The sequence below is a fragment of the Danio aesculapii genome, chromosome 16 (assembly GCF_903798145.1).
Source record: "Danio aesculapii chromosome 16, fDanAes4.1, whole genome shotgun sequence".
Lineage (NCBI taxonomy): Eukaryota > Metazoa > Chordata > Actinopteri > Cypriniformes > Danionidae > Danio > Danio aesculapii.
In genome coordinates this window covers 35,804,559-35,828,952 of record NC_079450.1, presented here as the reverse complement: position 1 = coordinate 35,828,952, position 24,394 = coordinate 35,804,559, and the positions used below count along the sequence as shown (strand labels likewise).

The 24,394-nt window shown below is 34.9% G+C and overlaps 2 protein-coding genes across 3 annotated transcripts; one reads left to right on the top strand and one right to left on the bottom strand.

The window, feature by feature from the left end:
* Positions 1-381: 381 nt before the first annotated feature.
* On the bottom strand, positions 382-5,677 carry LOC130243380 (uncharacterized). Its single transcript, XM_056475540.1, has 4 exons — positions 5,375-5,677; positions 3,891-5,230; positions 3,454-3,602; positions 382-1,262 (listed from the first exon to the last, which is right to left on the bottom strand). The coding sequence occupies exons 2-4, from the start codon at positions 5,221-5,223 to the stop codon at positions 720-722; spliced, it is 2,025 nt and encodes a 674-aa protein (XP_056331515.1). The 5' UTR covers positions 5,224-5,230; positions 5,375-5,677; the 3' UTR covers positions 382-719.
* Positions 5,678-5,679: 2 nt separating this feature from the next.
* pafah1b3 (platelet-activating factor acetylhydrolase, isoform Ib, gamma subunit) lies at positions 5,680-11,747 on the top strand. Of its 2 annotated transcripts, none has more exons than XM_056475541.1 (6): positions 5,680-5,785; positions 6,392-6,475; positions 6,619-6,708; positions 6,870-6,986; positions 7,184-7,306; positions 9,869-11,747. In XM_056475541.1, exons 2-6 carry the CDS (start codon positions 6,398-6,400, stop codon positions 10,124-10,126), a joined length of 666 nt encoding a protein of 221 aa, XP_056331516.1. In that variant the 5' UTR covers positions 5,680-5,785; positions 6,392-6,397; the 3' UTR covers positions 10,127-11,747. The 2 variants fall into 2 exon arrangements, with proteins under 2 accessions (XP_056331516.1, XP_056331517.1); XM_056475542.1 differs by having other exon boundaries at positions 5,684-5,781.
* Positions 11,748-24,394: the final 12,647 nt, after the last annotated feature.

The window sequence follows — 24,394 nt, the reverse complement described above, 5'->3', positions numbered from 1 at the left end:
AAAAACATTTGAAAATCTGGAACTGTTTTGAATTTTTATTATGCTTTTGTGGTGAAAATGTAAAGCTGTATAATGCAAAAAGTAAACAATTACATAAACTAATAAGTAAGAGTTTCCCAATGTAAAATGCAGTTTTTCAACTTTTAAGTGTTACACAGTTTAGTGTTTACATTTCAGTTTACAACAAATTATATTACCAGTGTAAACCGTGAAATTAGTTTCATGTAAACATTTCAATTTTGTACTGCCTTATTGAAGAAATATCTCAAAATCATGTGACCGTTTTCATAGAATACTGAACTTGAGTAGAAATAATAAAAGTCCAGCCTAAAATGTATTTTAAAGAAATCTGACTAAATTAATAACCAATGGAAATAAATAATCAAGCAGCATCATTTGTTGTAGATAACACACTTACCCCATTTCAACAACTAAGTTTCAATATCAGTGCAGCATTAAGAGTAATTTGATATTAAGAAGTTATTCACTCTTACTACCTTTTAATTAGTATATAAAAATACACTAAAGAAATCATGACTATACATAATGTGAGCATGCTAAACTCCCAATCTGAAATCACATGTAGAGGTGATGGTCTTTTTGAAACAATAAAAAGTTAAATCAGTATTGTGAAGGGGAAGAAATTATTCACACAAAAACAGCAAGCAAATAATTGCTTAGCAGAACCAGTGATGATTCTCTCTGGTCAATTCTCTTCTCTAAGGGAAAAGGTGAGGGTAAAATGGTGTGTGTGACTGTGACCTGGGACAAAGAGTCATAATACTCGGATATTCTGACCTGTGTTGGGTGTTAGATGGATGTGGACAGCGAAAAAAAGGCTCATACTGAAATCCCTCTGTAAGATAAGATGCTGAGAACGAGAAAGGAGACGTTTTTTTTCTTTCATCCTGAATTTGTAACTGATGGGACCAGAAGCTGGATCCTCCAAATGAAGCTTCTTGTGGTCTTTGTTTCCTGCTGTCATAAAATTGATATGAATCAATATTAACATTTGTGTCTTCTCTAAACTGCTGAGAGATTTTGGACAGATCTAAATCTACATTAGTCCAGCTCTCCCCTCTGCTGCGGAACTGCTGCTGGGAATGTGGATTTACAGGATGATCCTCCCAGGTTGGGGCTTTGAGTATAGGTGCAGCATGCTGGGTGAAGATCTGGTCCTGGTTGAAAAGCTCTCCGATGGGATGCTGATGAGATCTGAAGCTATTCTGAGACAACATAGCTGGTCTCCTCCACTGGTCAAACTGCAAAAGACAGACCAATAAACTCATTTGCAAAAATGCAATTCCAGCATTATAACATGTCAGATTTGCAGTAAAAACTTGAAACATAAATACACATAGAATGAATACGTTAACAGTATATTGAAACATCTTTTTATATTTTCCAAAAAATTAACCACAGAGTTAAGGGATCAGAAAAATATTAGTAAACCTGTTATATATTTTAACATGTGTTGTGGATGTGACCAAATATGTATGCAAGTTTAAAGTATACAACATACTTTGTAAAAATCCTGTGAATTCAACTGTGCAACCCAAAAGAATGTAATTTTTTATTATATATTAATTATTTTTTATAATTATTTTTTTATTTTTATTATTATTATTTTACATTTCTGCATTTATAAGAAAAAAAGCTTTGTTATGGATGTCCTAATCTACCCATTAACTGTATTGAAGTGTCAGATTTGAAATTGACACTTGTATGACTTCGTTTTAAAATGTTGACAAAGATATTTTTGAGTATTTTTACAGTACTTTATTGTACAATGTGTTTTGCTATTTTGGTGAAAAATTTTATTTTTAAAAAACATTTTTCCTAAATTTAAAGTTTGACATGCAAGGAATCTCTTAACTTTACAATTTCTTAGCTTCTTTAGTTATTTATAACAAATCTAGCATTAAGCCCAGGTCAGATCACACAACTTTGTCATGATTTTGGCAAGATTTCCTTGATGTAGGATGTTGTGGGGAGTCATAAAAAACAAATGAGTGTCATGACACAAGATTCAATCGTTTTTTTCTTGTGTAATGTGGCATAGTTCAGGACAACTGATAAAATGTCTGTGACATTTCACGACACCATCGCAGAAAGTCTAGCATGTCTAATTTTTTCACTGATTTTCATGATGAGTTTCGTCACGTGGGTGACATTGGACAATAGGAGCAAATAATTTTTCAGTTATATCGCAGGTGCTGTCGTTAATCCGTGGGTCAGGTAATCAAAAAATAGGGTGCATGTTTACTTATGGGTGGATAAGATCAATCATTGGTTATGCAAATTTTACCTACTTTCTCTAATTATTAAAATGATTTAAGCAATTTTATTTGACAGACATGCACAAATATGCCGACATCTCCATTCTCACAATGAGTTTCTGAGTTCTCGCAGCCTTTGACTGAGTTCGCTGTTCCGAGGCAATCTTGGAAACACGTTCAGTGCTGCTAATACACTGTAAAAGCCTGTCTTGCTTATTCAAATTACTTGATTAAACTGAAACTCACCAGCAATGGATGATTTTGTCATTAAAAATGAAAAGTTTAAAATAAATTTCTCTGAAACTGTGAATATTTCACTTCAATTTTATTTAGGCTAGATTATTTTATTTAACAAAAGTTTGTGCTTTGGCGCTGAACCATAAAGTGGACTGGTTTTGAAGCACTTTACCTCAAATGTTATTCGTTATTCTTGTTTATCTAGTAGATAACTGACGAACAAAAAATACATTAAATTTAAGATACAAATTATACCAAACGAAAATTGTTTCAAAAAGATATTTTGATAGTTTGTGCCCATCCACTACTCGACTGTGCAGGTGGATGATTTGTTTCGCGCCGTGGATTGTTGTATCACAAACCTCTGTCATATATTTGCTATTTTTTTAATACGTCAATATTTTGTCTTGAGCATCTGATTTTTCCTTGGTGCTGATGTGCTTTTATTTCCTCCATCTCATTCACAGTAATTTCAGGTGAGGAAGTGTTTAATAAGCAACTCATGGCTGGAAAATTGACATTTAGATTTAAAAGAAAATATCTTAATATTAAAAAGGAAATATACATTTGATTATATCAATGTCATAACGAATGGCCTTAAATAATGTAGCCTAGTTGTCAGCAAGCATGAGTGTTTATTGAGATTGACAAAAGATTAAAACAAACATTGAAATGAATAAGATAAGAAACATTGGTATAGCAAAACTTGTGACTGCTTTGGGAAAAAGCGCTCGTCATAAAAAATCACGGGATGACTGATCATGAAGAAACATGTAGTCTGGCACATTTGTTACCCAGGACAAGTCAAGATTTTATCAAGACAAAATTTCATAATCTGATGATGACTTTCGTAACCGACAATAAAAATTGTGTGATCTTACCAGGGCTTTAGTTATGTGGTTTAGAGAAATTAAACTATATGATTACATTGACTCACCATGTCCACCTGTGATTGTTGTGGTTCTTTTAGGAAGAACTGAGGAGAAGAGATCTTCCACTCTTGTACCTTACGTTTCTTGGTGGACATACCCCTGTCCTGATGTCGAGGAACTTGATCTGACAAGAAATTTTGCTGTACGGCACTGTCTAGGATGCAAAGAATTCATTATAAACATAAATCATGTACACAACACTATTTCAGTAACATTTTAATAACATTTTCCCCTCCAAATCTAACAATGCTATTCATACATGCTTTGATTTGAGCTTTAGAGTTAAAGGGAAGTTGTTTTTTTTACTATATAAACCAACATGAACAAAATAAGATTATGGAACTTTAAGCTTTATTTAAAAGCTGCATTTCAAAAGTATTTCTCCTTTATGTTGGACACTCTCAGTTGTCACTTTCCACAAACTTCAAAAAAAGTCCCATACCTGTCCAAATCAACATGTTGCTGGTGTTACACCTATCCTCAATCTCCACTGCATGGCTAAATGGTGAACGGTTTTCACATGTCTGTTCTGTGCTTAGCTGAGAGGCTTTTTGCTTCCCATTCAAGGATGAACGTAGCATGTGCAGGTTGTGATTTAACTGGAAGCTGTGTCTTTTTTGTAAAGTCTGCATCAGTGTCTTCTTACACTTATCCAGTAGGGAGCGCTGATGGCTTGGCACATAGAGGTCTGAAGCCGAGCACAAACGTTTGGCCAGCCTTTTTACTCCTTCTCTACAAGACACTGACATTTCCTCCTCCTGCTTGTCATTGTTTGCTAATTGTCCAGCCCCTGAGTCCAGTCCAGGTAAAGAGGTTAAAGGCTGCCGATCTTCCATGTTTGGGAATTCCACTATTGCAGAGGTTTCCTCAAATCTCTGAATATGGTTTCCATCATCAGGGGTCCTGAGAGTGCTTGTTTGTGAAATATTAAAGTTATGCTTATTAGTTTCACCTGGAGTAGAGCAAAACTGGTGAACTGGTTCATTTTCTGAGGATGACAAAATCACTTGTTCAGGTTCTTTTGGACTATTTTGCTGTTTTTGGCTATTATTACCTTCCATTACAGTTCTGGTGTTTCTTCTATGCTTCTCATCTACACTTGATGATGCTGTAGGAGCTGAGACTTCTAGCTGTCTATTAGTCTGGAAACCACTAGTTTTTTCCCCAGTGAGTTCTTTTCTTGAAGTTTTCCTCTTGATGTGTGGGGGTGAATTGTTCTCTGGTTCCAGTACGTCTTTGAAAATGCAGTCCTGGTCTGAATCAGGTACTAATGGAGGTAGCTGTGATCTAATGTGCACCATAGACTGTTTTCTCTGCTCCTTTTTATGGTTATCTTGCTTTATTTGCTCGCTCACCAGTCGTTCAATATCCAACGACCTAACCTCATTGCTGAAAAGGCCTTTGATGGAGGTAAGGCGTCCTTCAGTTATGATGCTTGGCTTCTGGGGGAGGAATGGCTTGGCGAATGGCCTCTCATTTCTAGAACTAGACATTGGATGGATGTGGTGGCGCTGGGTTTTCTCGCCAACTTCTTTTCTGTTTTGCTGAGGGCATGGCTGAGACCTGCTTCTCTCTTGACCTCGAATCTGATTCCTCTCCTTCCTGGTTTTAAAACGCCTCACTTTATGTGCAGAGTTGCAAAGCACGTCTGTTTTCAAGCTGTTGCTTTCTGTAACGTTGGGGCACGAAGACTTGGCTTTGCTACTGTGCTGTTCGTTGGATGTCTTTGGCAAGTTGTGTTTAAAGCTTTTGGTGAAAGGCTGGCTCATCTTCATCTTAAGACTGTAAAACAAAAGTTATTAACAAATTAATTTGTCATACTAAAATAATTTTGACTATAAGTAAACAATAATAATGCTATCCACGATATGTTAAAACATTGTGGTTAACACTGAGCACACTCAACAAACGAGTTTACCAACCTACCTCAAATAAAGAGCTTTTTTCTGGCCAAACTGTCAAAATAAATACAGTTTCATATTGAATGTTTATCAATTGGACTCGGTGTGCCGTTAGGTTTTACCTTTACGTTGCTCGGCAACGTGCTTCCATAAATCATCAAAACCGCATCCGGGTAAGTAATAATAAACATATTTTTGTCAAGAGAATTGCTGTCAAGTAATGCTGAAATGTTTCACGTACATTTGCAAACTTATACACGAAACTCATTTATATGACGTCCATAAGGCGTTTATCGGAGTTTAATGTTATCTCATAGGTCGATCGTGCTCGGCTATCTGCCAGTAATGCCTGGTTCGATATTCCAGCTTCCGGGGTTTGGCAGCTGACCGCTGGCTGACTGATTCAACACAAAACTCTGCTGTAGAACATTTGTCGGTAACGATATTTCTTTGATTTAGATTAATGCGTCGACATATGTGATAACGTGTATTCAAATATATTTATTTGCCTGATATTGTGACGCAATGTCCAAACGCGTTTGCGTGTGTTGTAAATGGAAAGCATCTGCATGCTAAGTGCTACATTGGCTATATTAACGTTAGTTGCTTATCTGTAAACACGTTTAACTAGTTTCAGGACCTTATGATGTAAACGTTTAATTGGTATCCAAAAATGTGCACGCTATCTCCATAATAGTTTTTTTCCTGGCTTGTTTGTGGAGAGACTACTGATATGCAAACTTTATGCAGAATAGCACAAACAGACGAGTAAAGCTGCGTAAAAGTAACTCTATTCGTGCTTGCCACAGGAGATGAAAGGCACAAAATCTAACCTGTGCAACTTGAATTTGATAATTTTCATATTTATAGCATTTTTTTTTACGTTTAGGCACAAAAATGCTTTAAGTATGCAACTTGCATTTGATATTTTTGCATTACTTAAAGCTTTTTTGTGCTTAACTGTAAAACATCAGATGTGTTTTGTTTAATGCAAAGATCATGGAGAAAATGTGACCTGCCATGTCCCTCTGTCTTTCCTCAGGAAGTGATGAGTGGAGATTCAAACCCTGCAGCCACACCCACCCCCTGTCAGGACATACAGGGAGATGGACGATGGATGTCATTGGTGGTTTTTTAAATAATATCATAATTAAAAAGATATTAGTGCGTTTTGTCTAGATATGATATCAGTATTATGCTGCTAAAATGCTCTTATCTGCTTTTTTTCATATGCAAATAGAGTTATAATAACATTGTCTTGTCTTGCAGCACAATCGGTTTGTATCAGACAGTAAAGGAAAAGAGCCTGATGTTCTGTTTGTTGGAGATTCACTCATCCAGCTTCTTCATGAGTTTGAGGTATAGCAAAGAGTGCATGTGCACTTGATACACAGTCACTTACATACACAAAGAGGATAAGAATATTCAAGCCTCAAAACAATAAATGTGTAAGGCAACACTAAAATGTGATCTGCTAAGACACTTCCATACATATATAAATGATCTTTTCTTGTTGGCAGGTTTGGAGAAAATTGTTTTCTCCTCTCCATGCTCTGAATTTCGGGATTGGTGGAGATGCTACACAGCATGTGCTGTGGAGGCTCATCAATGGAGAACTGGATTACATCAGTCCAAAGGTATATTATTTAAGATATTCATCATCATTTAAGTTGTTTAGCTATTATTTTATTCAAAAATATACACAAAGAAACAAATACTATTCAAAAGTTCACTCAAATTTAAGTTAAAAAATTACTTGCAGAAACAAATGAAGGAGACCTTAACACAACAGAATAGAGGAAGTTGATGGTTTCTCATGTCTGTTTGTGTGCAGGTGGTGGTATTGTGGGTCGGCACTAATAATCATGGTCAAACACCAGAACAGATCTGTGGAGGAATCATGGCCATCATAAATGTGATCCATCAGAAGCTGCCCCATTCTCACACTCTTGTACTGGTTAGTAATTTCAGCTTCTCTCTCACGCTCACAGCATTCATTATATTCTTATTTATTTATTTATTTAGTGGTCGTTTTTAATTACTATTTTGTTTAGTTTGTTAATATTGTCTATCTATTAAAAAATGCCGTGCTGTAGGCTATTTTGACTTGATCTAAAGAGAAATCGGAAACAAAGGGGCTTTAAATAATTTTCATACAATAATTTTCATTGTAATATAATAAAAAAATAATAAATCAAATAATAAAGGTGTGTAACAGTACATGTGTTTGTTCAGAACTATCAAGGTACAGTCTCAGACAATGAATACAGTTAAACCAGTTGTGGCAATCACTGAAATTATGCAAAAAGGCCACGGCAGATTCACACAATATAATATTTTTGCATCTGAAAATGTGAGATGCAGCACTCACTCAGGTTCTAACATGTCATGGCAACTTACTACTATAAACAGTAGCTTGCAGTGGTTACCGCTGCGTGTTCTTCTGATTGGTCCACTGCTTTGAAACTCACGTTAATGAGTGGTGCTGCGTGTAAAAGTTGAAATTCTTTTATCTTGACAAAGCATCTTATAAAAGATGACAGTCGAGTACGAAGTGCTGTTAAAAGTGTGAGCGTATGACGATCTTAACTCTGAAAACTAGACTGACACAATTTTAATTTATTAGAACTTCTATGTTAAGCTCCTTTGAGACAGTCTACATTGTATAAGTGCTATAGAAATAAAGATGAATTGAATGATCACGCATGTCCATCTAGCATGTTTACATAGAAATACAATGGAATTACAAGTCATTCTGTGTGCACATAAGCCAGTCTGAATCCCTTCTTCATACACACAAGAGCAGGATGACCAAGAATCGTCCACTGCAGCTGCTCACCCATCCAACAGATGGAGGGATCTCCCTTTCCAGCATGTCATTAAAATAGATTTCGGTTTTGAATCTTACTGAATCAGAATTTTTAACATTTTATTAAAAAAAAAGTTTTTAATTTAATATCTTTGTTGAAATAAAAAACACATCTGTAATACCCTGACGTTTCCCAAATACGTGTATATTTCTTTGTAACATGGTTTTTTAATTAAAATTACAAAACACAGAAGAGTTGAGTATTTTTACCTAGAACTACCATATTGATCAAAATGGCACTTCAGTGTCTGCTACTTTTCTCCATGACATCCTGCCAACAAAAACATAACTTTCAAAACAGCATATTCAGTGCTGTGAATAAGCCTTGCTTGTGAAAATGAAAATTTAATTGAGGCGCAGACATTCGCCAGTGGTCTGACTATGCGTTTATAGGCTGTATTACCAAAAAGATTGGATTTTTAGGGTGGTGATTTAAATATAGCGACAGACATTCAAAGCTTAAATGTAATATTTCAATAGAAGCTTTGAATGTAAATCTGACTAGGGATGCACCGTTATCATTTTTGTTTTATCCGATCCCGATACCAAAATTTTAAGTATCGACCGATACAGATCTGATCGCAAAACTGTGCCGTTTTTTTTATTTAACATTTTTTAAGCATAATACATTTTTATAGTTCTTGTGATAAACTTAAATTATATATCGTCTTTAGTAAAAAATAACAGACCTGTAGGCCCACTGTATAGGACTGTTACGAACCCATTTTTTACGGCTTGTCTTGGGAAGGGGTTAGCAACATAAAAGGACACGGAAATCAGAAGTACAATTCTCTATTTATTTAGAGACCAGAAAATAAATGTCCTATCAAAATAAGGTGGCAAACAAAAATATAGATAATAAATTAACCAATATTTCTCAATTGAAACCATTACTTAAACCAACAAACATACACAAAACATAAATAAAACACAAAGAAAGCATAGATCAACAATGAATTAAATAAACGGCAACAACACCAGCATGGCTCCTCAGTAGCGGCTGCACAAGACGTGCACAGAAGTCTCGGACCTTCATCAGGACAAGATACAGAGAGATTCTCAGCAAGTAATTACCAGCTCTCTGGTATCTGCAGACACTTCCAAAACTTAGCAGCACAAAGGGAAGAAATCAGTGCGTTGAGGATCTGTCCAATGTATTATTGAGTCTTTTCTAATTCAAAATTCCAGGTAGCCCTACTTTTTGTGTGTGAAGAGCAGGAAATAACCCTCTCTACTCCAGTGTTGCGAATGCGATCTGCTTATCTAACAGAGACCGAGCAACATGATTTAGAAACAGAAATGAACTCATTGCTGCAGGTCAAAATGGACCCATTTAATGCAAAACCAAATACGTTTCTCCACTGATTATTTACATTAACAGGAACAAATAGTTTTGGGGAGAGTTTTCGTGTTGTCATGAACGTGACGCAACTTGAATTGTGAATGAATGAAGACTGACTGACAGGTGGAGTGACTTGAAGAGCTATATTAAACATGAATTTAAGCACTTGAATATTCATCTGCGTAACAGTAACCGTTTTCTCTATGTTCATTATTCCTTTTTTAATTGACATTAGGCAGTGTTTGGAACAAATGGACCAAACGTTTTGGATATATTGTAATGTAATACTATTCTTTCATCTCCACTAGGGGTTACTGCCGAGAGGTAAAAGCCCAAACCCTCTCCGCGAGCGTAACGCCAGTGTGAATGCTCTAGTCCAGGCTGAGGTGGCCTCTCTGTCTCACGTCTCCTTTCTGGACATGGACCCAGGGTTCGTTCACTCAGACGGCTCCATCGCACACCAGGACATGTATGATTACCTGCACCTCACGCCTCATGCCTACCAGAGGGTCTGTGAGCCTTTACACGAACACCTTAAATCCCTGTTAGAAAAACACGCTCCCTGAACACACTCAATACAGCATAAAACAGCCTTTCCTGTGTGACGACAGACGTCTCATCCTTTATGCTCTACAAGCAGAGCCTTCTAGAGATACAAACACCCTCAGGAAAACCCATGACTGTTTAATACACACAAACATACATCACATGCTTTCCGTCAGTGTGCGTTACTGCTTTCTGGTCACTACAATGATGCTATTCTTTATTGAGGTTTATAACGGGAGAATTCATCTAAATATAAGAAATATATCATGTTATTTCTCATGTCATTCCAAATATTGTGGAGTTTTTCTTTGGAGAATCGACCAAACATTGACCCAAAACAAAAAATTTAGTTATTTAGTCAGACATAATAAATAGTCAGAGGTTTGGAACGACATGAGGGTAAGTTAATAATTCCCTTTTTTTTTTGGTGAACTAATTTCTTTACACAAAATTGATACTACATTCCAAAGCCTGTGCTCATATAAACAAAAAAGTAACAAAGTAGTCGTGTATTTTGCGGTGTAATATTGAACTCGATGACACAATGACTTGGATCGATGGAAGAACTTCTTAAGCTATTTGTGTTGGAAACAACAGCAGACATTATTGCCCTTCAGAGGCTGACATCCATTTGTTATTTGTTGAAAGGAACAATACGGGCTATTTTGCTTTTGTTCGCCGGTATTGGATCTTCACATGCCCATAGGCTCTCTTCTAAGAAAAGAGACGACTCATGTGATGATGCACTTGTGATAAAAAGGATAGTTCATCCCAAAAAAGAAAATTCTGCCGTTTGTTTACTTTTTACTTGTTTATAATCTTCATATGTTTCTTTCTTCTGCTGAACACAAAAGAAGATATTTTGAAAAATGACAATTGACTTTAGTGTTTTGGAAGTCAATGATCACCAATTTTCGGCTTTCTTTAAAATATTTTCTTTTGTGTCCAGCAAAATAAAGAACTTATTATAAAGGTTTGTAACCACTTCAGGGTGAGTAAATAGCAAGAACATCTTCATTTCTGGGTGAACTATACCTTTAAAATGATTCCTTACGGTTTAACCTTTTGCTCTTTGCTGGAGATTCTTTGTGATGAACATTGAATTAGTTTCATTTATTTTTGTACAGTATTTTTGAAATGAATTCTCTCTACCGTACATGTCCGGTTTATATCTCTTTAGTTAATTTAGTGTTGTTCCAGAATATTTTAAGTTCTGTAATTTTGCCACCAAGAGTGTCTGAAATATTTACACTATGGATGAAGTCTTAAAATCTTGTAACTAAAGGCAAGGAATGGGTGTTGGTGGTCTGTGCATGACTCGGCTTCTGATAAGCAGAGAATTTAAATCATAAGTGGCCGATTGCTGTCTTGGTTTTTATTGCTGTACGTATTACAGTCAACCAGTCGTCACGTTCAAATGGTGTCGAATGTGGTTAAATGTGTGATTCTGCTGCTGCTTTATCCTTGTATTTGTACTTGTGTCTTGTGAACGTCGTCATCCTCAAGGAGTCTTGTGTGATTCCAGGAATTGTTTCCTCATGGCGTTGAGATTCCAGTCTGAGGGGTTACATGTCATGGCTGGTGCTGCGATAAACAATTGTCATGTTAAATGGTGGAATAAACCTTAAGAAACGTATTAAATGTATTGCTTTGGAATTTCTTTCGAAAAACTCTCCTTTATCACGTTTAGGTTATAAGTTCACAACATGGTTTATAAGCATACAAGTTAAAAGATGAAAACGTTTGAAAGGACAGAGATTAGGTTTGTCAAATAAACTCATTATATTTACTCAAATATACTGTGCTATTCAAATGTTTGGGATCAGGTTCTCAAAGGTTTCTTTTTTGTTTGTTAAATCTTTAAATCACTTGAAACCTAAAATACACACAAAAGGAACTCACTATAGATATATCGATCAACTTTTTATCAATGTAGCAAAAAACACGTTTTGTCTAGGGACAGTTGTGAAAAACATTTTTGATCCACTTCAGATGATGACTACTATATCACCACCTCAGGTGTACACTGGTTTCTGATAATTTAATGGCTTTAAAAAAGAAGAATTTATATTTATTCCTGAAGCAAAGCTAACATTTTAATGAAAAAGAAAAGAAAGACATAATAGTCTGATCTGTTGGACGTAGCACAGTGCTCATTCGGTAAAGGCACAGCTAAACAGATGTGTTTTAAGTCTTGATTTGAATGTACCTAATGTTGGAGCACATCTGATCATTTCTGGAAGCTGATTCCAGAGGGGCGTAGGAGCTGATGGCCGATTCACCCTGCTTTGACTGAACCCTCTGAATTTCCAATTTACTTGATCCTAATGATCTGAGGTTTGTATTCAGTGAGCATATCTGTAATGTATTGAGGTCCTAGGGCATTTAGTGATTTATAGACAAGAATTAATACTTTAAAATTCTGAATGAAACTGGGAGCCAGTGTAAAGACCTTTGTGTTATGTGTTCTGATTGTTTGGTTCTGGACAGAATCCTGGCAGCAGCGTTCTGGATGAGCTGCAACTGTCTGACTGTCTTTTTGGAAATGCCAATGAGGAGTCCATTACAGTAATCCACCCTGCTGCTGATAAAAGCTTGAACAAGTCCTCACTGGAAACAAAGCAACTAATTCTTGCAATGTTTTTGAGATGATAGTATGCTGTTTTACTTACTGCTCTGACATGACTATTGAAATTCAGATCTGACTCCAGAATCACATCAACATTCTTGACCTTATTTTTGTTGTTTGACCCTCAGTATTAAGTGTTGCATGTTTATTTTATAAGTTATTCTTATTATGCTTAATCAATGCTCATTTAAAAATAAAAAACAATTGTGCTTAAAATTATTTATTTTAGTTTTGGTTTATTTAAAATATATCTTAACATAACAAATACCTTAAAAAACATTACATTACAAAACAAGCAAACAAAACAAATAAACGCTGACTGACCTCAAAATACATTGATAAGACTTTAGAATAATGGTCCATTAGTTATTGTATTTTCTAACATTAACTTGGTGTGAATAAGCTTGTAAAGGATTTATTAAGCATAGTTCAACATTAATTAATGGATTGGTAACAGCCAAATTTATGCTTGTTAACATCAGTTAATGTATTAGGAGTTAACATGAACAAATTTTATTTAACTTAAATTACATTAAAGTTAACGAATATTAATAAATACAGTAATAAATGTATTACTAAGTGTTTGTTTATGTTAGAAAATAGATAAACATTATTTTAAATGTTACCCATACATTTTATATTAACAAAAATCATGAAATAATAATTAAAAAATAATAATTTTAGGGAACTAGGAAAGAAAATTCATTCAAATTAGTTTGTTATGCGTTATTCAATTATGTTTTCAGAAAGCTTGCTTCAGGGTCTATTATACTGAGAACAGTGGGTCTCCTTGGGCTGTGTGATTTGAAGTCAGTTGATTTTTCATATTGTGTCACTGCACAAATAAAGTTAAGTAACTCTTGATGCCCATAAGCTGATAAGCCTCAGGAAACTGGCTGGGGCATGTCATTGGTATACACAAAAGAGTGTCAGATGACACATGATGTCAGGCTGTGATTCAGACTGTCAAAGGTAAAATTACAGTTTTAGGACATCTATAAATCAGCCAGTGTCAAGTGTTAGACACTCAAATGTCCATCACATTATAGATCTTGCATGTTAGCATAACACAGGTAGATTTGCAGGTAGAATACAGTTTCCCTTGATTATATCTGTTTTGGAAGCCCACTTCAAGATTTTAAGGTAGGTCTACGCAGGGCCGGATTAACCAATGGGCCTTATGGGAACAGGCCCAGGGGTGTAGGCACTTGGGGCTCCTGCTAGGGGGAAAAAAAAAGCCAATTTCGGAGTGTCTTTTTAGGCTAATTGCAAATAGCGCACCTAGTTGGATGCTATTCACAGTTTACGCCCATCAATGCCAGATTGACAGCGACAACATGAGTAAAGAGGGACGCAGATTACGGTATGAGCGGCGGAACCTCGTAAGGCGCACGGCAAAATCTTTTGACGCGATTGATCATCAGCCCGGTTCGAATCCACCATCTGCTGAACTCGTGCTATTCGTGCTTTTTTCTCTCCCCATTACATATCAGATTGGAAATATATATATATTTTTTTAATAAGAAGGAAACATTTTGTAAAAAAAAAATAATGCAAATGTGATATATAGTCAGAAGTGCCTCGTGGGTAGGCTATTTAATAATGTTTATCCTAATTCATATATGTAACAGCATCTAAATAGTGATTATATTCTATAAACTGTTATTTTCCACCTGGTGTTAAATGTTAGCAACATCTTAACAGAACTGATTTGTATCTACAATGTTATCTACAATCTTCCGAACTCTGTTCGTCATAATCATTTGCCGCAACTAGCCACCCCGTATTCTCCGACCTCATGGCTCTGTGTGAAGAACATTTAATAGATGGCACGTCTGTAAAAAACTATATTGCTTAGACTATATTTCTTCTTAATAAAAAAAAAATCGCTATCACATATAACTATTATTATCATCAGTGTTGTGCAAGTTACTTCCAAACTGTAATACATTACAGATTACTTATTACTGTGATTTAAAAGTAATCCCTTACCTTACAATATTACTGTCTCAAAATTGTAATATGTTACATTACTCTTATATTACGTTTTAGTTACTTTCACCAAAATAACTACAGAAGTAGAACTTTACATTCTAAAATGACTAAATGTACTGCAGAGCATTTTATATCCAGTAGAAAGCGATATGATGTAGCAGAATGACAGTGACCTATCCAGGCTACTAACAATATAGTATATATTTGGCAACGTGAAGGCTCAAGACAATGCAAGAAAGGATAAGAGCCAGAATCACAAATGATCAAAGTCTGTTGAAAGTATGGTAAAGGTAAAGTGATTATCTGGCAATATCTGTGAATAGCTTGGCTATTTTCATATTAGACACAACAGGCCTATATGTAAACTCCAATGCCATGACGAAATACATTTTTTTCTTAATCTTGCCATTATTCTATTCACTTTAAATTCAGGTTCACAACACAAAACTGTCATGCACAAAGTGAGCATGATGAACAGCTTTCTCAATATAATGCTTGTGCACCAATTTCCTCAGTGGACAAAACTGCTTGTGAGCTCTCAAATATACGCTGCTCGCGTGCAAATATGCACTGCTCACGCACAAAATTTCTTGTGCGCTCACAGTACACTACTCGCTCAGTGAGATTATATGCAGACTCACAATTTGTGTCTTGTGTTCCCTCTTCCTTTCATGCTTTTTGATATAATTTATATTTGTACACTATTTATTAACAATAACCAAAATACTAAAATAGACTTACATATAAAATGTTTAATCTAATCCACTATAACCTTTTTTGTTGTTTGTTATATGATGAAATATTTCCAATTTCAAACACTTAAAACAGAGAAAAGAAGTTGAATGCAAAGAATACATTTTTAAAAAACATTTATTAAACATCCAAAAGGTGCACCATACTAATCAAATAAAACAACATTTAAACAAAAATATAAAGAATGCAAGCAGAAATGTAACCGATAAAAATAGGGGAAAACTTGATGAGGTATTATAGCCTACTGAACTATTCACTCCTCAAATAAATCTCACTATCAATCCCATTTTATCATGGCAACTAAAATAAATTGAACACGTCTCTGTTGTCTTCCACATTGCTGATGAGATTGTGGAGGACATTTTCCCTGTCATGTACAGTTTTTTGAACAGTTCTACAGTAAAGTACTTCAATTAATCAGTTGTGCTAATACTAGTTGCTATGGTAACACAAGCGTAATATAAACAAATTACCCAGTGCTGTAGTTTTTTTTTTTACAATATAGGGTATACTATACTACAATTCACCACACTTTACTATAGTAAAACTACACTTTGTATTTCATTTTATCAGTTCACTATTCTTAATACTACAGTATGCTGAAGCATTCATTAACAAATTGTAAACTAGATATTAAAGTTTGAGGACAAACTTTATGGTGGCTTGAAAAGCCGAGTCTGAATTAGCATTTTTTTAGCATGAATTAGCAAGTAACTAGCATGATTCTAACATAAATCAGCATGTAACTAGCATGATTCTAGCATGAATTAGCATGTTACTAGCATGTTTCTAGCATGAATTAGCATGATTCTAGCATGAATTAGCATGTTACTAGCATATTTCTAGCATGAGTTAGCATGTTACTAGCATGTTTCTAGCATGAATTAGCATGTTACTAGCATGATTCTAGCATGAATTAGCATGTTACTAGCATGTTTCTAGCATGAATTAGCATGTTACTAGCATGTTTCTAGCATGATTTAGCATGTTATTAGCATGATTCTAGCATAAATTAGCATGTTTCTAGCATGAATTAGCATGTTATTAGCATGATTCTAGCATGAATTAGCATGTTACTAGCATGATTCTAGCATGAATTAGCATGTTACTAGCATGTTTCTAGCATGAATTAGCATGTAACTAGCATGATTCTAGCATGAATTAGCATGTTACTAGCATGATTCTAGCATGAATTAGCATGTTATTAGCATGATTCTAGCATGAATTAGCATGTTACTAGCATGATTCTAGCATGAATGAGCATGTTACTAGCATGTTTCTAGCATGAATTAGCATGTTATTAGCATGATTCTAGCATGAATTAGCATGTTTCTAGCATGAATTAGCATGTTATTAGCATGATTCTAGCATGAATTAGCATGTTACTAGCATGATTCTAGCATGAATTAGCATGTTACTAGCATGTTTCTAGCATGAATTAGCATGTTATTAGCATGATTCTAGCATGAATTAGCATGTTATTAGCATGATTCTAGCATAAATTAGCATGTTTCTAGCATGAATTAGCATGTTATTAGCATGATTCTAGCATGAATTAGCATGTTACTAGCATGATTCTAGCATGAATTAGCATGTTACTAGCATGTTTCTAGCATGAATTAGCATGTAACTAGCATGATTCTAGCATGAATTAGCATGTTACTAGCATGATTCTAGCATGAATTAGCATGTTATTAGCATGATTCTAGCATGAATTAGCATGTTACTAGCATGATTCTAGCATGAATTAGCATGTTACTAGCATGATTCTAGCATGAATGAGCATGTTACTAGCATGTTTCTAGCATGGATTAGCATGTTATTAGCATGATTCTAGCATGAATTAGCATGTTTCTAGCATGAATTAGCATGTTATTAGCATGATTCTAGCATGAATTAGCATGTTACTAGCATGATTCTAGCATGAATTAGCATGTTACTAGCATGATTCTAGCATAAATTAGCATGTTTCTAGCATGAATTAGCATGTTATTAGCATGATTCTAGCATGAATTAGCATGTTACTAGCATGATTCTAGCATGAATTAGCATGTTACTAGCATGTTTCTAGCATGAATTAGCATGTAACTAGCATGATTCTAGCATGAATTAGCATGTTACTAGCATGATTCTAGCATGAATTAGCATGTTATTAGCATGATTCTAGCATGAATTAGCATGTTACTAGCATGATTCTAGCATGAATTAGCATGTTACTAGCATGATTCTAGCATGAATGAGCATGTTACTAGCATGTTTCTAGCATGGATTAGCATGTTATTAGCATGATTCTAGCATGAATTAGCATGTTTCTAGCATGAATTAGCATGTTATTAGCATGATTCTAGCATGAATTAGCATGTTACTAGCATGATTCTAGCATGAATTAGCATGTTACTAGCATGTTTCTAGCATGAATTAGCATGTTATTAGCATGATTCTAGCATGAATTGGCATGTTTCTAACATGAATTAGCATGTTATTAGCATGATTCTAGCATGAATTAGCATGTTACTAGCATGATTCTAGCATGAATTAGCATGTTACTAGCATGTTTCTAGCATGAATTAGCATGTTACTAGCATAATTCTAGCATGAATTAGCATGTTACTAGCATGATTCTGGCATGGATTAACATGTTACTAGCATGATTCTAGCATGAATTAGCATGTTACTAGCATGATTCTAGCATGAATTAGCATGTGACTAGCATGTTTCTAGCATTAATTTGCATGTGACTAGCATGTTTCTAGCATGAATTAGCATGATTCTAGCATGAATTAGCATGTTACTAGCATGTTTCTAGCATGAATTAGCATGTTATTAGCATGATTCTAGCATGAATTAGCATGTTACTAGCATGAATCTAGCATGAATTAGCATGTTACTAGCATGTTTCTAGCATGAATTAGCATGTTACTAGCATGATTCTAGCATGAATTAGCATGTTACTAGCATGATTCTAGCATGGATTAGCATGTTATTAGCATGATTCTAGCATGAATTAGCAAGTTACTAGCATGATTCTAGCATGAATTAGCATGTTACTAGCATGATTCTAGCATTAATTAGCATGTTACTAGCATGATTCTAGCATGAATCAGCTTGTTTCTAGCATGAATTAGCATGTTGTTAGCATGATTCTAGCATGAATTAGCATGTTACTAGCATGACTAGCATGTCACTATCGTGTTGCTAGCACCTTTCTAGCAAGATTAGCATGTCAGTAGGATGTTAAAACTGTTAGCGTGTGTTAGAATAGCTAGTCACAGTCTCTGGGACAGTTGCTAGGGTGCTGAAATTGGTTGCTAGGGAGTGGCTAGTAAGTTTAAAGGTAATCAGTGATTGGCTGCTGGCTAGACTGAGTTGAATGAGGCCAGACTCTAGTCTGTAGGACAGTCTGATGCAGAGTTATGAGCTCACAAAGGTTGATCCAATGTTAAGTAAATGGGAGTCTTTTACAATGGAAGTCTATGGGACAGTTGCTAGGGTGCTGTAAGTGGTTGCTAGGGAGTGGCTAGTAAGTTAAAAAGTCATCAGTTATTGGCTGCTGGCTAGACTGAGTTAAATGAGTCCAGTTAGAAGTCTGTAGAACAGTCTGATGCAGAGTTATGAGCTCACAAAGTTTGACCCAATGTTAAGTCAATGGGACTTTTGGGATTTTTCTGGGTCGTTTTTCGGAAAACCCAAGGTCGGATCAGTTAGAAAAGATATAGCAACTCGAGTCAGACCAGTTCGAAGGTTTGACGAAAGTTTGAAGTATGTAGCTTGAAAGGCCTAGGAGGAGATACACTTAGAAATTAGTCTCAGAAGAAGAAGAAGAAGAAGAAGAAGAACTAGATTATTAAAGTTTGAGGACAAACTTTGAGGCTGGCTTGACAAAGCCTTGGTAATAGTTTATTTAGTTTAAACAGTTTTAAAATGTATATATTTAAAATAGATAGATAGATAGATAGATAGATAGATAGATAGATAGATAGATAGATAGATAGATAGATAGATAGATAGATAGATAGATAGATAAAATAGTTTGAAAAAGGTTAGATAGATGAATTAGCATGTTATTAGCCTGATTCTAGCATGAATTAGCATGTTTTTAGCATGACTTTAGCATAAATTAGCATGTTACTAGCATGATTCTAGCATGAATTAGCATGCTACTAGCATGATTCTAGCATGAATTAGCATGTTACTAGCATGATTCTAGCACGAATTAACATGTTATTAGCATCATTCTAGCACGAATTAGCATGTTTCTAGCATGATTCTAGCACGAATTAGCATGTTATTAGCATGGTTCTAGCATGAATTAGCATGTTACTAGCATGATTCTAGCATGAATTAGCATGTTACTAGCATGGTTCTAGCATGAATTAGCATGCTACTAGCATGATTCTAGCATGAATTAGCATGTTACTAGCATGATTCTAGCACGAATTAACATGTTATTAGCATCATTCTAGCACGAATTAGCATGTTTCTAGCATGATTCTAGCACGAATTAGCATGTTATTAGCATGGTTCTAGCATGAATTAGCATGTTACTAGCATGATTCTAGCATGAATTAGCATGTTACTAGCATGGTTCTAGCATGAATTAGCATGTTATTAGCATGATTCTAGCATGAATTAGCATGTTACTAGCATGATTCTAGCATGAATTAGCATGTTACTAGCATGATTCTAGCATGAATTAGCACGTTACTAGCATGATTCTAGCATGAATTAGCATGTAACTAGCATGATTCTACCATGAATTAGCATGTTACTAGCATGAATTAGCATGTTACTAGCATGATTCTAGCATGAATTAGCATGTTACTAGCATGATTCTACCATGAATTAGCATGTTACTAGCATGATTCTAGCATGAATTAGCATGTTACTAGCATGATTCTATCATGCATTAGCATGTTACTAGCATGATTCTAGCATAAATTAGCATAGTTTTAGCATGAATTAGCATGTTACTAGCATGATTCTAGCATGAATTAGCATGTTACTAGCATGATTCTAGCATGAATTAGCATGTTACTAGCATGATTCTAGCATGAATTAGCATGATTCTAGCATGAATTAGCATGTTACTAGCATGATTCTAGCATGAACTAGCATGTTACTAGCATGATTCTAGCATGAATTAGCATGTTATTAGCATGATTCTAGCATGAATTAGCATTGTTCTAGCATGATTCTAGCATGAATTAGCATGTTACTAGCATGATTCTAGCATGAATTAGCATCGTTCTACCACGAATTAGCATGTAACTAGCATAATTCTAGCATGAATTAGCATGTTACTAGCATGATTCTAGCATGAATTAGCATGTTACTAGCATGATTCTAGCATGAATTAGCATGTTACTAGCATGATTCTAGCATTAATTAGCATCGTTTTAGCATGAGTTAGCATGTTACTAGCATGATTCTAGTATGAACTAGCATGTTACTAGCATGATTCTAGCATGAATTAGCATGTTACTAGCATCGTTCTAGCATGAATTAGCATCGTTCTAGCATGAATTAGCATGTTATTAGCATGACTCTAGCATGAATTAGCATGTTCTTAGATAGATAGATAGATAGATAGATAGATAGATAGATAGATAGATAGATAGATAGATAGATAGATAGATAGATAGATAGATAGATAGATAGATAAAAACAGTTAATAGATAGATAGATAGATAGATAGATAGATAGATAGATAGATAGATAGATAGATAGATAAAAACAGTTAATAGATAGATAGATAGATAGATAGATAGATAGATAGATAGATAGATAGATAGATAGATAGATAGATAGATAGATAAAAACAGTTGATAGATAGATAGATAGATAGATAGATAGATAGATAGATAGATAGATAGATAGATAGATAGATAGATAGATAGATAGATAGATAGATAGATAAAACAGTTTGAAAAAGGATAGACAGATAGATAGATAGATAGATAGATAGATAGATAGATAGATAGATAGATAGATAGATAGATAGATAGATAGATAGATAGATAGATAGATAGATAGATAGATAGATAGATAAAAACAGTTTATAGATAGATAGATAGATAGATAGATAGATAGATAGATAGATAGATAGATAGATAGATAGATAGATAGATAGATAGATAGATAGATAAAACAGTTTGAAAAAGGATAGATAGATAGATAGATAGATAGATAGATAGATAGATAGATAGATAGATAGATAGATAGATAGATAGATAGATAGATAGATAGATAGATAGATAGATAAAAACAGTTTATAGATAGATAGATAGATAGATAGATAGATAGATAGATAGATAGATAGATAGATAGATAGATAGATAGATAGATAGATAGATAGATAGATAGATAGATAAAGCTCACCCATAAGTATGACAGTCTGATGAAAAGCTATGAGGTCACAAAGTTTGATCTAATGTTAAGTCAATGACAGTCTTTTGCAATGGAAGTCTATGGGACAGTTGTTGCTAGGGTGCAGTATCTGGTAGTTAGGGTGTGGCTAGGAAGTTAAAAGCTCATCAGTGATTGGCAGTGTGGTAGTCTGAGTTAAATGAGCTTAGCCATAAGTCTGTATGACAGTCTGATGCAGAGTTTTGAGCTCTCAGAGTTGATTCAATGTTAAGTCAATGGCAGTCTTTTGCAATGGAAGTCTATGGGACAGTTTCTAGGGTCCAAAAGTGGTTGCTAGGGTGTGGCTAGAAAGTTTAAAGGTGATCAGTCATTGGCAGATTGATAATCTGAGTTAAATGAGCCCAGTTAGAAGTCTGTGCGACAGTCTGACGCAGAGTTATGAGCTCACAAAGTTTGATCCTATGTTAAGTCTATGGGATTTTTCCGGTGGTCCCGGGACGTTTTTCGGAAAACCGAAAGTCGGATCAGTCGGAAAAGATATAGCAACGCGAGTCAGAATAGTTTGGAGGTCTGGTGCGAGTTTGGTGGTCATAGCTCGAAAGCTCTAGGAGGAGATAGTCTTGCAAATTTAGTCTCAGAAGAATAAAAAAAAAAAAATAATAATAAGTTTAGAAAGGATAACAGTAGGTTGGCTTTGACAAGCCAGCCTAACTAGATATTAAAGTTTGAGGACAAACTTTATGGTGGCTTGAAAAGCCGAGTCTGAATTAGCATGTTACTAGCATGAATTAGCAAGTAACTATCATGATTCTAACATAAATTAGCATGTAACTAGCATGATTCTAGCATGAATTAGCATGTTACTAGCATGTTTCTAGCATGAAATAGCATGATTCTAGCATGAATTAGCATGTTACTAGCATGTTTCTAGCATGAGTTAGCATGTTACTAGCATGTTTCTAGCATAAATTAGCATGTTACTAGCATGATTCTAGCATGAATTAGCATGTTACTAACATGTTTCTAGCATGAATTAGCATGTTACTAGCATGTTTCTAGCATGATTTAGCATGTTATTAGCATGATTCTAGCATGAATTAGCATGTTTCTAGCATGAATTAGCATGTTATTAGCATGATTCTAGCATGAATTAGCACGTTACTAGCATGATTCTAGCATGAATTAGCATGTTACTAGCATGTTTCTAGCATGAATTAGCATGTTACTAGCATGAATTAGCATGTTACTAGCATGATTCTAGCATGAATTAGCATGTTACTAGCATGATTCTAGCATGAATTAGCATGTTACTAGCATGATTCTAGCATGAATTAGCATGTTACTAGCATGATTCTAGCATGAATTAGCATGTTACTAGCATGATTCTAGCATGGATTAGCATGTTACTAGCATGTTTCTAGCATGAATTAGCATGTTATTAGCATGATTCTAGCATGAATTAGCATGTTACTAGCATGATTCTAGCATGAATTAGCATGTTACTAGCATGATTCTAGCATGAATTAGCATGTTACTAGCATGATTCTAGCATGAATTAGCATGTTACTAGCATGATTCTAGCATGAATTAGCATGTTACTAACATGATTCTAGCATGAATTAGCATGTTACTAGCATGTTTCCAGCAAGAATTAGCATGTTACTAGCATGATTATAGCATGAATTAGCATGTTACTAGCATGTTTCTAGCATGAATTAGCATGTTACTAGCATGTTTCTAGCATGAATTAGCATGTTAATAGCATGTTTCTAGCATGAATTAGCATGTTATTAGCATGATTCTAGCATGAATTAGCATGTTTCTAGCATGAAATAGCATGTTACTAGCATGATTCTAGCATGAATTAGCATGTTACTAGCATGATTCTAGCATGAATTAGCATGTTACTACCATGTTTCTAGCATGAATTAGCATGTTACTAGCATGATTCTAGCATGAATTAGCATGTTACTAGCATGATTCTAGCATGAATTAGCATTTTACTAGCATGATTCTAGCATGAATTAGCATGTTACTAGCATGATTCTAGCATGGATTAGCATGTTACTAGCATGTTTCTAGCATGAATTAGCATGTTACTAGCATGTTTCTAGCATGAATTAGCATGTTACTAGCATGATTGTAGCATGAATTAGCATGTTACTAGCATGATTCTAGCATGAATTAGCATGTTATTAGCATGATTCTAGCATGAATTAGCATGTTGTTAGCATGATTCTAGCATGAATTAGCATGTTACTAGCATGTTTCTAGCATGAATTAGCATGTTACTAGCATGATTCTAGCATGAATTAACATGTTACTAGCATGTTTCTAGCATGAATTAACATGTTACTAGCATGTTTCTAGCATGAATTAGCATGTTGTTAGCATGATTCTAGCATGAATTAGCATGTTTCTAGCATGAATTAGCATGTAACTAGCATGATTCTAGCATGAATTAGCATGTTACTAGCATGATTCCAGCATGAATTAGCATGTTACTAGCATGTTTCTAGCATGAATTAGCATGTTACTAGCATGA

Bases quoted from the DNA above. Each gene is read 5' to 3' on its own strand.
- LOC130243380 (XM_056475540.1), bottom strand. From the start codon at position 5,223: ATGAAGATGAGCCAGCCTTTCACCAAAAGCTTTAAACACAACTTGCCA. The intron at 3,603-3,890 runs GTATGGGACTTT...TTTGCATCCTAG, and splicing joins CAACATGTTGATTTGGACAG to ACAGTGCCGTACAGCAAAAT. The intron at 1,263-3,453 runs GTGAGTCAATGT...TGTCTTTTGCAG, and splicing joins AACAATCACAGGTGGACATG to TTTGACCAGTGGAGGAGACC.
- pafah1b3 (XM_056475541.1), top strand. From the start codon at position 6,398: ATGAGTGGAGATTCAAACCCTGCAGCCACACCCACCCCCTGTCAGGAC. The intron at 6,476-6,618 runs GTGGTTTTTTAA...CTTGTCTTGCAG, and splicing joins ATGGACGATGGATGTCATTG to CACAATCGGTTTGTATCAGA. The intron at 6,709-6,869 runs GTATAGCAAAGA...TCTTGTTGGCAG, and splicing joins AGCTTCTTCATGAGTTTGAG to GTTTGGAGAAAATTGTTTTC.